Source organism: Colossoma macropomum, unplaced genomic scaffold (genome assembly GCF_904425465.1).
Source record: "Colossoma macropomum unplaced genomic scaffold, Colossoma_macropomum, whole genome shotgun sequence".
NCBI classification, from domain to species: Eukaryota; Metazoa; Chordata; class Actinopteri; order Characiformes; family Serrasalmidae; genus Colossoma; species Colossoma macropomum.
The window spans coordinates 14,462,788-14,478,854 of record NW_023494786.1 but is presented as its reverse complement, the minus strand read 5'-3'; the positions used below and the strand labels follow the sequence as shown (position 1 = coordinate 14,478,854).

The 16,067-nt window shown below is 38.6% G+C and overlaps 1 protein-coding gene across 2 annotated transcripts in view; it reads right to left on the bottom strand.

Moving 5' to 3' along the window:
- The window catches only part of sez6b (seizure related 6 homolog b), a 270,984-nt gene that overhangs the window by 81,311 nt on the left and 173,606 nt on the right, over nt 1-16,067 (bottom strand). For both annotated transcript variants that reach the window (XM_036561553.1, XM_036561557.1), the window contains exon 4: nt 11,936-12,125. In XM_036561553.1, coding sequence (XP_036417446.1) covers nt 11,936-12,125 — 190 coding nt within the window. The remainder of the gene's footprint in view (nt 1-11,935; nt 12,126-16,067) is intronic.

Sequence of the window (16,067 nt, the reverse complement as noted above, 5' to 3'; positions counted from 1 at the left end):
TTGTAATTATGTTAGTGGTTAATCCAACATGTTAGGTCTTCAGTTCAGTTATAACTGCTAATTTACCTTTAGCCCTGTAGATTGGCAAGCAGACCATTGGTCACAACAACGCAGACAACAATCCCACCTAGCAAATAACCAACAAAATGGCAAACAAGAGAACAACTGAAGATGAACATTGAGAATTTAGGGATGAACGGAAGATTCATTTGCATTTATATGCACTCCAGCAGGTTTCCCACCCTGTTTAATCTGCAACGAAAAACTGTCAACCACCAAAAAGTCAAACACTGAGAGACCTTTTAAAAGAAAGCAATGTACTTGTGCAGGAAAGTATCCTGTCGAAGATGAGAGAAAATAGCTGAGCTAAAGCTTAAAGCAGATTCATTTGTATTATATTATATATTTTAGCCCATACTAGGACATCAGCACATGCCAAGACATATTAACAGCCAAGATGTAAAAATGTTACACCAATGAAATGGACATTGCCTACTCCTGCCTACCTCTGACCTAGATACTACCGGAAAAAAATCCAGATTTCCGGTTGAATATTTTACGATTTTAACCCTTTTGTTTTTCAGTCAGTACCTAACAATGAAATAAGATTCGCACTATAATACTTGTAGAGTTTAAATACATTAAGTCTGATTATATGGAACATAAAAATGAACCAAAAAATGCAGACAATGTATTTTTTAGATCCAAGAAATCAATACAGGTATGAGATATTAATTTATTAAAGATTAATAAAACTACTATGATTGTATCAAACTATAGGTGAAGGAAAAAAAACTTTAATGTATGCTAATATAATGAGATTTTATTCCAAGCAATTTGGAATCATTTCTTTTCTATTCCATTCATCAAGTGTTCACAAAATAAAAAGGAAAACGTGTAAAAATAGAAAAATGTTATTATATTTTAATGACAGCAATGATTTACTCTAAAAAAAAGTTTTTCTTAGACAGACAGAAAGATAAACATAAAGAGAAAGACTGTGGAGAGAGTAAGAGTGACAGAGCGCTGCCTCTCCGTCATAAACTAAGCCTGCTGGAGGCTTCAGGATGGAGGTGCTTTAGCCTCATTAACAGCTCCCTCAATGTTATGAGGCAGGAGAGCGTTAAAGTTAATGTTGCAGAAATGAGTCGGCCTCAGCCAGAGGTGAACCTGCCAGAGAGGTGAAATAGAGCCTGGACCACACCAATCCTTAACACACACACTTCTGAACATACTCGCTCCACTAAATGTCAGAGCACCCTCCGGAAACTTCAGTTCTGACCTCCCTTCAAACATTTAGGAGACTTATTACCGAGAGCAGGAAGAGCTGAACCTAAACTGAATATCTGAATCAAAGAGAGAGAGAGAGAGAGAGAGACAGCAAGAGAGAGCACAGCTTTTGAATCCCCAATCCGAAGCTGACGGTAATATACAAAAAATATAAAAGACTGAAGGGTCACACAGAGATCAAAGAAGAGAAGAACAAAGAAATGCATACAGTTATCAGTCAGGCCTGTCTGAACACATTGCAGCTTTAACTTTCATGGAAAATCCTATAAGCCGGCCAGACTTCTCACTTCACACTGAGGCAGACAGGGCCATCTCTGATAACTCAAAGTCATAGCTCTACAGGTCAGGATTCATTAGCCTCTCTGACAAGGTGCGTCATTAGGAGCGAGTTAATTATCCAGGTCTTGGAAAGACACTATATTCTATCCACATCTAATCAGATCCGTCTCCTCCTTCACGCCTGTCTAATAAAAATGTTCGTACATTATCCTGCCAGACAAGGTGAACTTAAAGATCAAAGACAATTGAATTTCATGCCATTCGTCTTCTGAAAACTTGAAATTCTTCATCAGTGGATGACATCTAAACAAAAGCAGGATGTTCTATATACACTTTTTAAAAATAAAGTTTTCTAAAGAGCTCTCGGTTTGGATGCACAGTGCTAGGAAGAAGCATTCATCAGTTCAGAACCTTTACATTATGTTGAGGTTCTTTAAACTTTCAAAAGATTCTTCACATTCTTTTAAAACTCTGAGCTGCTGAGTCAGATATTACACGATTTTTCAGACCATGTCAAGCATCTTTACAGGTGCATGCTAAAAAGAAGGCCACACTTGAGGTTTAGGGCAAAATCATCATTATACTGATGAAGATCTCTACAATAGTAGATAATTCCCTTACATCCTCAGAAGACACATCCATCACCACGTGTTGACTGAGCTCTTTTAACACGCTATGTATGCAAGTACACATTTTCATCCAAAGCATAGTGTAGCTATGACCTCTCAAAATCACAGGCTTACTACACAGAGAGCTTATTATGCAGTAACTACAAGAACTCCTAGATTGTGCCTCACGTTCAAGCCTGGCGGCCAAGCTGGGGAGAGGGGGTGGTGATGAGGAGGCGGAGCCACGAACTTTCTTTCCCTCTTGGCTCAGGTGCCTTTAAAAAGGGCTAAAGGGAACAGAGAGGGACGAGCAGCAGCAAATAACTGTAGAGCTGAAAAGCTTGGTTTTCAGAAAAGGACTAAAAAGTGTAGCTTTGAAGCCACTGAAAAGTGGTCAGCTTTGGATGTGGTTTTGTGTTTGTTTGGAGTGAAAATAAAGTAAAAATGGCTGCTGCGACCCAGCCTCCAACGTCCTTCCTGTGCCTGGGTTAGCATGCGGCATGCTACAGATAGATTTTTCATTTTGGCTCTTTAATACAAAACCTGCAAAAGAAATCCTGCGATAGTAACCTGATCCTACCTGCACCTTTGAGCTTCATAACAAGGTTCTGAGTACAGTTTTGTAATAGTTCAAGTTATCTATGAGAATCCCTCCAGATTCTACATGCAGGATTGATTTTAAAATGTACTATGTTGCCTGGTTTTGCACACCTTCTTCAAGCAGAAGATATTCTTAGTAACAGAATTCCTTAAAACACTTAAAAATCATGAAAAACATAAGTTGGTGAGTTTTTGAGAGAATTCTCTCCCTCTAATGTGAAACTTGCTCAGTCTGCAGCATGTTTTTAATCTCTGTTTAACAGCATTTTTACACTAGAGTTTTTCTGTCAGGATGCAGGATCCCTTCCTCTGTGAGGTCAGTACGTTTGGTCAAGTGTAAAAGCTGCTTTCTAATCTGGGAGTGGTCCAGAGAACCAGTCTCTGGTCCATTTTGTAACATGACTGCTTCAACTTATTCGACCCTTTCGAGTTTCATGATGACGGGAAAAGGATTGCTGTGGACAAAAAGCGCTGTCCTTTGCCACTTAAGCATTTGTATCCAAGGAAAATAATAAAAAGCAGCAAACAGATGAAGCTAGAGCCTGCCACTTGCAAACCTGAACGCAGAAATGTGAGGTGTGGAACTGCACAATCGATTCATGGTTCGGATGAAAGAACACCAGCAATAACAAGCCCCTCCCCATAAACCAGCCAAGAGTCGGTCCTGCATGCGGTCTCAAATATTCAGCAAAACGCCTTAAAAACAGAGCTTTCATTTTGTGTCTACGTTCCTTTTCTTTAACTAGGTACTTCATACACAGCTTTTTAATGACAGTGTGATGAATATATTTTCATGACATCTGAATAAAAAAACAACTCTGTTATTGTTGCTGTGACAACGGCAACAACGAAGACATCTTATTTAATCTTTAGATGATGGTGAACTTTCATTACCATGTAATTACAAAGCTGTATTACATTATTTTTTTGTTTTTTTCCCCTTTAATTATGAAACCATAGCATAAAATCATTTTTGTTTCTGTATTTTCATAGATCACATGGTCAAACCACTCGAATTCTCTAGGTCATACCATGCACAACAAACTCTACAGTGTTTAATTAACTCCCACACAGTTCACTGAAGCCAACACTAACACTGATTTAACTAAGTGCTATATATATAGAGGAAAAGATGTGTCGCATAAGTTAAATAGTGTGAGTTTGGGTCAGTTCAGCAATTAAGGCCATGTTTTAGCACTGCAGTAAGCTGACGTGGGTGGAAACGGAGAAAGAAAGTGTGTGTCTATGTGAATGAGTGAGGGCAAAAGATGCCTAGACACATAAACCAGCACAGTACTCTAATCCATCTTCTCATAGATCAGTTGCCTGCATCTGCGCACAACTGCCTCTTCCACCCCCACGTTTACTAGGATGCTATAAAGCACAGGCTGCCGGATAAGGCCACGGCAGCGCTGTGACAGAGTTTAATATCATATCATAAAGCACTTTTACTCAAGCTTTACAGCCATGCTGAAAACAATAAAGTTTTACTGTAACATTCACTAAAGCTGAGAACAGTGGAACAGCACATCTGAGCAGCACAGTAAACGCTGTAGAGTACTGAGCTGCTATCGGTGCTGCATTAACATGTGAAATAAATGGCCAAAGTCCATTCTCCTTCAGAAGCATGGTGGGGGTCCAACAGCGGAGGGCGTTATTAACGCCTCTTTAGCTTTAATTTAATGTTGGCTAATGGGAAGTCAATTTGTTTTCAGGGGCAGTTTTTCACTGAAATTTAAATGGGATGCTAATTAAGATGACCTCATTATTGCCTAATTATTGAGCATGCCCGGAGAACTGATTTTTATATCGCTTTGAAAATGAAAAAATCTTTCCTGTTACCATTTAGCGTTATCAGCTAAGCTTTTAACACAGTAAAATGTGCATTAATTGTAAATTGTATTGTATAAAACACCACAAGTAGTACCCAGAAAAAGTAAGTGAACCCCCCTTTTATTTCTAGACTTATCAATTAGTAACTGGCTGCTCTATATGCACAACATCCAGTCTTTAACCATATAGAGTTGTATGCAAAAGCATCAACACTCCTGGTCAATAGTTGATTTTCTAAGTGAAAAAACGCATCCTTTACAGAGAACACAATTAAATATGACATTTTTCTGCAAATAGTGCAGAATTTCTATTTATTTGAGTTTAGCATCACTAAATCACTTTAATTATTTATTTGAAAGAATTACTTGCATTTGTGGATCATGTGAATGCCATGTTTCAAACACCCACCCCACAGAAACTTATTTTGAGCATCTGAGCATTTAGTCAAAAATGAGGCTCATTTGCATATTACAGCATTCTTCAAAATAAATATTGCAAAAGCCAATATTACAGTAACAATCACAAACAATATTTTGAAGCTGTATATTATACCACAATAAATTAGTCAGCCTAATTTAAATTTTGAAACTAATACTGACATGTCTAGTTATGAGAGTGAGGAACTGAAAAGTGGGGCCTTGTAGTTTAAAAGAGCCATATCCTAAAATTTTCTTGCACTTCATTTTTTCCCCAGAGGTACTCTTATGATATTTGTGTGTCAAAACCCGTTAAAATTCGGGAAATCAATTAAACACTAGTTCCAGTAGAATTGGATGGGAAATGGACCTTAACATGGCGATCTCAGATGACAAGTGGGAGGAAATTCTGGCCCGTATTCATTTCTGTCTTAGCTCCAACCAGTTCACAGAAAGACAGTTTAAGATTGTCCATACACTGTTTGTCACCCTTGAGAAATTGAAAAAACTGGACCCAACTAGATCAATGTATTAAATGTCAAATAAACAAGGGCACGCTCTCGCATTCCATGTGGACTTGTACATATATTAAGTTCTGGGGTCAGATCTGCTCCGAAATTAAGGGATTTTCACATGTATCTGTACCTTTTGACACCTTAGCTCTAGTTCTAGGAGCCTCATTTAATGGACCCTCTGCTGTTCAAGATTTACTGATTAGGGGTCTCCTTGCTGTTGCAAGAAAATGCATCTTGGTCAACTGGACTTAGTCAACACAACCTAGTATAACTCAGTGGTATAAATCAATATATAATATCCTCCCCCTTGAAAGATTAGCTTATTTAGATATTAAAAAGATTAAGAAGTTTGATCAAGTTTGGGGCGAGTTCTTGGATTACATCAAACCAGCTAACAGGGATGTGCTACAGTGTTGAAATCGAGTAGGTTATGGTGAGTGGGACTGTGTTTTTGTACCTCTGTGTCACCTTTGGTATTAATGTTGATAATATTGATTGCAGTACTATTGATATTTCTTATTTACTGTATTTAAATTGTTGCTTTTTCCTTTTTTTAATTCTCAGTATGTGACTGTACTGCATTATACATAATATTTTCACACTCTGTATCTTCTGTTTGCTATAATAAACAAGACTGGAGGGAAAAAAACAACATTGTAATTCATCTCTCTTAAAATTAAGCAGTCCACTTTTGTTACTGTGCCTTTAAGACTTTAAGATTTAAACTAGTAAGCAGGAGTCTGAAGAGTTCAAAAGTTTGGAATCAGTGCAACAATATTAAACCAATTTCGTGAAGACAAATAAATAAAATTATTCTTTTAGTCCTATGCAAAATGACGGGCTTAAAAAATCAGCAGGACGCTAGGAAGCTGTGAATGAAAATTAAGTTTTTTGTCCAGAATAATGAAAGGAGCTATGCAGATTTCAAGAAGTCAAGAATCAAGTTGTAATAAAATATCCAGAATTCAGCATGTTTCATAAGTGTAGGTCAAATCTCAAGGCAGATTTAAATAACACATTTCCAAAAAAATGATTTAAACAGATATATACAATAGATTTATCACTGTAAATTTGTGAACTTTTGAAAGAAACAGTTTATAAAATTGAATTCATACTATATATGTTAATATTATTTTAATATACACACACACACACACACACACACACACACATATATATATATATATATGAAAATGTATTAATATGGCAAGCGCTCCCATACGCTAGTGTATAGAAATGATCTGGGATGTAACACTCCTTATCACTCCCAGTGGAGTGGAGTGGGTGGAGCTAAAGTGTTGAATTTAAATGTGTTGTTTTTTGTGACATCACAAAAACAATGAATTCAAAATTCAAAATTCGATGGGTCATTTTTGTAGCTTATTTTCCACATATAATATGGACTGGGAAGTGAACGGAATGTTTTGAAACTAACAATGTTCACATACTACATATTTAAAAATATTAAGAAAAGGTGCTTTTCATGATACAGACCCTTTAAGGGGCTAAACAAAGTAAGCAGAGGCCTGGTTTTGCTGTGACTGTGTATCATCAGGTGAAAGTGTATGTGTGTGTGTGTGTGTGTGTATCTGTGCGTGGCTGGTGGGAGTCTTGCTCTGCAGGGTTCATGTCCTGAGGGACTCACTGAGAGGAGGATGTAATGTATGAGAGTGTACTCAGCCCAGATCAGCCTCAGAGAGCCACCCCCCACACACACAAATGCACGCAGACATCCTGTGCTGAGGATAACACTGATCCCAGACATCCCACAGTTCACGCAGCGCACACCATATGTACATTCCTATACAGCACAGTTCAGTAATGCGCAACAGAGTCAAACAAGCTCATTTCAGCTAATTCATTTTTAATGACTGGAAAAGTTCTCATCCCTAAATCACAGAGAGCAATGAATAATACTATTAGTCAGTCTTAGTACAGCTCTGCCATCTAACATTTGGAAACGCATGATGGGAAATCTAAAGAAATGGTTCAGCAAAAAATCTAATTTGCACAATTTTCAATGTACCTCGATGCAGTCAATCGTCAAGACCTGTTTGGTGTGCAAATTTTGTTTCTTCAGTTCAGCTCTGGACCTGCGAGTCTAATGTTGCTAATAAACACTAAGTAAATAGTCTAAACCACATCAACAAGTCTGTACAACCTTAATAAAGAGCTGGATGCAGTCTGAATGGGCTGTGAGATGTTTTCAGAATGTATTCACAGAAAAGATTTGGGTGACTATTGACTTCGTGTTAGTTACGGGTGTTAGCCTCGTAGCTCCAGCTTAAAATTAAAGAAGCAAAATGTGGACAAGAAAGAAGTCACAAATTGTTGAAATTGTTGTTTCTGGGGTACTACAACTCCAGAAACTACAACACTTGCTGTACGTGTTTGATACTCTACATGACAGTGAAGGTGAACTGATAGGCATCATCGCAGCTTGTGACATTTAAGCTATCGTTGGTTTCCGTGGCGATGACGGAGGTGATTTCCTGTTGAAAGGCCAGTGAGGTCTTCACTTTCCCTGCTCTCTCCCCTCCCTGACTCCACTCCATCAATCCTGCCTTGTTTGTGTTTAACCTTTAGCGAGATGTGAAGGGAGGGGCGAAGCTGCCCTTTCGTTGTGATGTGAATTATTGAGAGGCCTAAATTTTTAATGCTCTCGTCTCCGACGCAGTCTGCCATTTAGAGGATCCCTCATCCATCAAACCACACAGACTGCTGCCAGGGTGGGCAGGGCGGGTAAGGAGGACAGGTGGGGTGCCCAGCAGAGTGCTGTGTGGGAGTGCAGTGTGGCACGGACAGCCTGGTAAAGCCTCATTAACACTCCACAGCAGAGTGCCAAACAGTGCCATCCGTGCTTTTCCCCACTGACTCCATACAGCTGTTATTGTCTTTTGTTGTCATTGTCTTTTGCCGTACACTGTACATTTACTTTTATGGACCATTCTACCAAATTAGTTAAAAAAAAATAATTAAGAAAGCAATTAAGCATTCAGACCTTAGATATTTACAAGGATTATCCTTTGATGTATTTAAACCTAAAGAATTAATTAAGATAGTAATAAACTAGATATGAATAAAATCATTTTTTATAGGGTACATTCTATAGGAGGTGTTGGTCCCAAAACCTAACCCCTAAATTTATTTCACTTCTTTAACCTAAGAAAAGCTCCATTAGTTTACATTGAAGTGCCTGTGGTTAATGAATAGTAAGCCTTAGTATGTAATAAGCCCAGAATGTTAAGTGGTTAAAAAGTGCTGTCTCAGTTTTAGTCTATACGCTGACTTATTTTAGCCATGAGCCTGCATTTTAGAGCAGGAAGTGAGACTGCATCCCTTTCCCTCAGGGTGAGCAGTTAGATCCCATTGTTTTGAAGTACATGTGTCCCAAAGTCTGAAAATCAATGTGTGACATTAAGAATTGACACTACCGAAACTCCTGTTCTGCATAAGATGCTCCCATTGTTTCTTTACTTTGTAAAACTGTTGCATAAAGCATGTTCTTCCATGAATACAATCATGACTGTGATGATCTAGTACAAGGTGATGCAATCACAGTTGTGCAGCTGTTCGCCGTAACACACTCCCTCACATGATCTACTGCTTAATTATGTAATTGCATGTGTGACTACATAATCAATTGCATGCAAAACAAGACTGTATGCACAATAATGTCAAATTCAATTTGAAATAAAGCATCTTCTACTCACGAACACAAATTCAAACACTACATCGATTGATTATTAGCACGAGTTTAACCCCTTAAAGTCCCAGGCTTCTTATTCAGTAACTACAGGAACTATAATGCAAACTGGTGGAGCTATTCTGGTTATAGAAGTGTGTAATATAACTTTGGACCCTGGCCATTTAAGAGGTTAAAGACTAGGAAAACCGTTTCTGTCATGTTTTTTGAAGATATGAGGAACTACAGCTATTTTTGGGTGGATTTTTGGGGCTGAGTTGTTTTGAATTTTTGTTTTTAAGCCGGTGAAAGCAGAAGGCTTATCTTATTGCAGCAGTGAAACTGTGGTAACTATCAAATCATCATGACAATGGAGAGAACAGATTTACTCAAATGACAGAAAGGACTCAACAGATGTGGAGGTCAGCAAACTAAAAGCAACAGTTAGCAAGGCTATTACCTCAGTTTGACCTCTTTTCTCTGGATGAAAGGGATTTCTCTGGCACCCCTTTTTTCCAGAAATAAAGATCAAATTTTGTTCACTGACTGAGGTAAGGTTACACCAAAGCTAATCTGGTTGTATTTATTAGCCTATAGATCAGTGGGAGAAGCCAGGATTGTTTGACACCACAAGGATTCCCAAAGGTTATATTATATATTTACACAATGCATGCTGGGTACTATAGTGAGAGGACCGTGATGAATGAAAATGACATAAAATCTTGAATTCTCTCAAACTGATGAGACTGAGAGATACACAGCTGCACGACAGAATACTGCATAACACAGTAAACTGCATATTAAACTAGTTTTAGACCTTCAAATGACAGGCTGGATTTTTATTCTCAAATCAGCAGAGGCAAATCTAAGCGACATCTAGATCATATTTTTTTGAGTTTATGGGGGTGAGGTACACGGAAAAACAGGATTATTGGTGCAGCCATTACTACTGCTACTAAAGCTCTATATATATAAAGCTATATACATCAATTTCAAGTGACTTGGAGTTACTGTTACAAAAGCAAGTAGTTTTCGATTGCTGCAGAGCGTGACAAGCATAATCGCTGCTGCAATATCAGCTATTTTTGCCTTTACCAATCTGCCCTGATCTACCCAGCATGCCTGCTGGAGCTCATAAGGAGAAGGGGTGGGGTAATTGCGAGTTTTGTATAGAAATTGAAAGTCATTATGGATGGAGCTCCTGTGGATGATCGCCACCAGCATTAAAGAAGCATGAAAGGCTCACCCTGTTAACTGGGCAGGATCCGCTCTCTGGGGGGTACATCACCACTGATTACCCCTTCACCACCACCACACGCACACAAATGCAGAGAGAGAGAGAGAGAGAGAGAGAGAGAGGGAGAGAGAGAGAGAGAGAGAGAGAGAGAGAGAGTGAGAGAGAATGAGAACAAGAAAGAAAGAAAACAAGAGAGTAACAGAAAGTGAGAGGAAAAGGAGAGAGCGAATAAAAGAGGGAGTCAGAAAGGAAAATGAGAGAGAGAGAAATAGCGAGAGCGAGAAAAAGAGAAAATATGAGAGGGAGTGAAAGATAAGAAAATGAGAGAAAAGAAAAAGAGAGAAAAAAGAGAGTATATGATAAAGGGAGTGAGAGAGACAGACAGGTAGAGAGAAAAGACAACAAGAGAGGGAAGAAAGATACAGATGAGACAGCACAAATAAGAGAGAGAGAGTGAGACGAAAAAGAGAGTAGGAAAGAAATAGACAAAGAGAGAGAAAAAAGAGAAAATGACAGAGAGAGAGAGAGTGAGTGAGAGAGAGAGAGAGAGAAAAGAGAGGGAAAAGAGAAAAAAGAGAGCATAAATTTAAGAGAGGGAGTGTGATGCGAAAAAGAGAGAGAATAAGAGAAAGAGAGAGAGGGGAGTGAGAGAGAGAGACAGATGAGAGAAGAGAGAAAGAGAGGGGGAAGAAAGATAAAGATGAGACAGCACAAATGAGAGACAGTGAGACAAGAAAAACAGAGAGAATAGGAGAGAAAGAGACAAAGAGAGAGAAGAAAGAAAGAGTGAATGATAGAGAGGAGTGAGAGAGAAGAGAAGGAAAATAGAGAGAAAAAAGCACAAATTAAAGAGAGAAGGAGTGTGATGCGATAAAGAGAGAGAATAAAAGAGAAAGAGAGAGAGAGAGAAAGAATGAAGAAAATGGCTGTTATTCAACAGCCACATTAGAGGTGTGTGAAAGTGCATTACCCCCACTGCAAAACCTGCCACAGTTCATTAGTTCACAGAAACAAAAGGATTTGTCTGTGTACAAAAGTCATTCTCTTTTTTTATCCAACACCTCTCACGATGGAGGTTCACATCACTGCTTGATAACCTTTTCCGATCCGAGCGTCACTCTTCCTGACGTCTCTGTTAAAGGTCTATTAGCAGGGTAATGTTACCCCACCCTTCTGTTGTGTAATTATGCGGGCTTATTGACAGCGGTTGTCATTTTCAGGCTAACTTAAGCATATTATGTTGACAAGCGATAACAAGAAGCGTTTCCCCCTCAGTGCACAGAGAGCCTGTCGTAATGGAAAGTAATGATTGAGCGCTCCCTCCTCCCAGACGCGTAATCACACTTGCCAATCTAATCAGTAAGTGTACGCTCATAAGCAGGTTTGTTTCGAGCCCTGGCTGGGTGCCAGGCTCACACACTGCTGCCAGTGCAGGTGTTTGTGTGTGTGTGGCTCTGTACTAGGGGGCTCACCTTGGTAGCGCAGCAGGAAAGAGCCGGGCCGAGGCTGCTGGCTGTGGAAATGAATGGAGATCTGATTGCTGTAGCTTCGGACCACCAGGCCTTTCATCAGGATGGACTCGTTGGCCAGCACAGACGGCTCACGTCCACCCAGATCTTCAAACCTGACCGAGTCTCCTTCAGCCAAACTGACATTCATCACCTAAGAGACAGAAAGAAAGCAAGAAAGAGACAAAGAGAGGGGAGTGTTAGATAACAGCAGAGGACTTCTATGCCTTTAGAGAACGTCTAATGATTTCCAGGAAGTGAAAAAAAAATACATCTGTAATTTTTAGTTCCTTTTTATTCATGTTTGTATTTAACATGAGTAAAACGCACGTACGTAACGCATGCATTACAATAATAGTCTTCTTTCATTGTTTAAATCTTTTTTCATTTTTAGGAATCTAATTTTAGTTGGAAACTATGGGATTACATTTTTGAACTGCCAAATGGAAACTTGCCCAATCAGGAATATTTCTAAGTAGATACAGCTAAACTAGCTCTCTTATTGGTTAGGCCTTCAGGACTAAAAGCCTCATGCATCACATTAACTATCAACACTGCTAATTAGAAAGCGACAGCAGAATCAACCAATTCAGATTTTTTATGCTAATATGTCTGTTACAAGCTTCAAATTAAGCATGGAATGTTAACAAGCTTCAGATGTTCGTATTTAATCTAGAGAGGCAAAAAGAGGATCACATGCATTACTGTCAGCTACTAAACATACTACTAGAATCCCAAGTTGACAGTAGGCAATCATCAGTCATCCTTGGCTGGTGCTACACTGACATCCCTGACATTATTTGTACTAAAAAAATTAATAACTACTTCATTTATTGCAAATAGTTGCTATTACTTAATCCAGAAAAGCTGTTTGTACTGTCTGTTTAAAATTTCAAGTGAACAAACTCAAAAAGACAAGAGAGTGCAGAGTGGAGACACCCAGACTTCCTAGCAGATTTATTAGCTCTCATTTTTACTTCAGATGTTTTCAAACACATAACACGTTCCATGTTATGTATAGGCTAACCCCTTACATGGCCAGGGCCCAATGTTCCATTACATACTTCTATAGTTTTAAGAATTGCTCAACCACTGAAGTCTCTGTAGTTACTGAATAATAAGCCTTAGTATGTAATAGGTTTAAGGAGTTAAATAAATTTGGGATGATTTGACATGTTTTAAGGATCCTGAACATTTAGCATCTCTGCTAGTAGTCAGTTTGGCTATAACAAAACAACTTCAACCATTGCAAACTCTTTAGCAACAGCTGAAATTCTTTTTGAAAGAGTTTTAACATCTCAGTTTGTGGTTATTACCATTATAAGAATGTTGTGAAAATGAATCAATTAGTTACTTGAACATAAATTAGTTACTTGAAGTTTCTACTGTTTATACAGTTTATACTGATACTCTGCTCTGTTAAACTTAAAAGCGCACATGTATTTAACTCCACATTTAGGCATGAGTTTTAAAACTTCATGTGATGCAACAAGATGCCTCAGATAGTCTGAGTAAACTAAACGTATCAGGGTTTACAGTCAACGCCTTGTTGCCTGCCTCATGTTTGAAGTTACAGTTTGTTGTATATCAGTGATCATTATAAAAAAGATTTAAGCAGTTCTTTTTCATTGTCAGTGAATTATAGCTCTTCAGGCTGTAATCACACAGACGAAAACAAATTCTGTGTATGTGATTACGTAAAGAACCTGTTTCCCCAATTACCTGTCTACCTGACACCTGCGCATTCCTGTTCCCCGCTGAAATCTGAAACTTTGGCGCAAGCTGAACCTCATATTACCTCCCACACATGCTTACACTAAGACAGCCCAGACAACACCTTCAGCAGTTCAGCATGCTTTTCAAAGAGCCGAGGATTGAGATAGCGGGTGAGTGACATGTTTGTGCCGGTCCTGCAGCATCCTTATCTGCTGTTGGGCCACCTCTCTGCCAAAGCAGCCCATTAATTACCCAGAAAGACAAGGCCAATGACACCTTCCTGTCTGCTGCAGCCAGTCCTGTCTGCCTCTGCATCCTCCGCACAACACACACGCGTGAGCCAGGGTCCGACTCCACAGGGCTGGTCGTGACACCAGGATATGCAGCACAAAAACTGCACTAAGTGGGCATCCATGAGGATAATTACAGGGACAGCAAATGAACACAGCCACATCCATTCAACTGGAGAGCGAATGGGGAATTGCCTGAGCACGCATGAGTCCTAGACGCGGCCAATCTGAGCCGGACTGGGCCAGGCTGAGGCCCCTCGTGGCCCCTGTTCCCCGGAGGTAATGAAAATCAGATTCAGCTAAATGAAAATGACCCACAAAGCGACCTGACTGCACACGGACAGTGGGACAGGTTAATGAAGCCTGACACATACACACAAACACAGCACTCTCAGGCTGGATATGTGTAATTAATATAGATAGGAGGGCAACTCTAGTGCTTGCTACAAAGACTGCATTTAGATTTACATGCAGAGGCGTCTCCTCTGCTGCTTTCATTTCTGTTTCTGTGTTTTTTCACTCCATTCTAATTCATCAATTTTTATTTCATTTTCCATTTTAACAGTTATAATTTACACTTTTATAAAACAGTAATTTTTTGCTCATTTAAAGGGAAAGTATCATTAAAAACTGAATTTTCCTTCCTTTTTATTTAAATAAAAGAGTCTGATGTGGTATGTAAACAGTTCATACAGACCATTTATGGCAAACGAAGCTGCAAAAAGAACGTGTCCTGAATTCACAGGATTTTCTTCAACACATTAAATTCAGCAAAAACAGTAATAGTGCGTCAAAATGTGCAGAAGCGTGTTCTCCGTAGAGGATGTGTTGGATGTGTTGACCTATTTTTTCACGTAGAAAAATCAACAAAACATGAGCAGGGTGCCAAAACTTTTGCACACACTCATTTAGGATACAGCACTTAAGCTCCACCCATTCACACCGCAGTTATAACCTGCACTGCTTTTTGAATGAGGCAAAATACAAGGCAGTCAATCAGAACAGCAATCATTTACATATATTGGTCCTAAAAGTGTACAAAAACAGTGCAGCAAACACAGCCTGTTTAATTCTGCAGGACAAAAAGAGATTTGAAAAGGGTCATGTAAAAATTAATGACTGCTTTCAGTACATAAAAGTCACATAAATGTAATAAGTGGACCTCATGAAAAAAATAAAATACAAGTAAAATGTAGGATATGAGCCCTTTAAATTAACTTGATATAGCTTACCCCTTACAAAATGCAAATAAATACTGTCATTTTGCTATGACGATATTATGTTTAACTTTAATAACATAAATTACATTGTTAGTTATGTCTAATTACATTTACTTTTGATTTACATTCTGTATGGACAGGTTTGAGTTTGCATTTCCAACTCATTTGCATATTGATTTCATGCAATGACAAAAACACAAAAAATTCAAACAAAATACACAAACAATAATAACCTCTCAGCAAATTGAAATAATATTAAAAGCTTTCATTTTCTATTTTCTATATGAAAACAATGTTATATTGACTGAAAGTTTAGTATCTGCACTTTCAACAAAATTCCCACTTATTTCAATGAACAGTAAGTGAGAATTCATACTGAATCACACTGTACTTTTGTTACTGTCAGCAGCAATGCTGTTTTTTCCATTAATGTTTTTACAATTAATGTAAATATCAGTTTAACCAGTCTATTTTGTTCTTATCTCACTCATCTTAATTGTGAGTCAATCTGTGAAGCACTTTGCATCGCAATGTTTGGATAAAAAACACTCTACATATTAACCCAAAGCACATTCAAGCATCCAGTTTAAATGCATAGAGCGCGCATTACATTTAAACACATTCTAACTAGAGCTTGAACAGAAGGGCTGTTGAGTGCTTTCACAGCAACAGGTGACAACCTGAGGAGGACGTGAATATATTCACACTTAATAAAGCCTGCGACACAGCGTGGCATAGCAGCCTATAAAACAAAAGTGCATTACAAAGTAATCACATTATACTAAAAGCCCTGGGATAATAAAATACTTCCAGAATATTGCCTGCCATAATCCAATTTGTGTTGGCATTAGGCCCGACTGCCTACCCCAC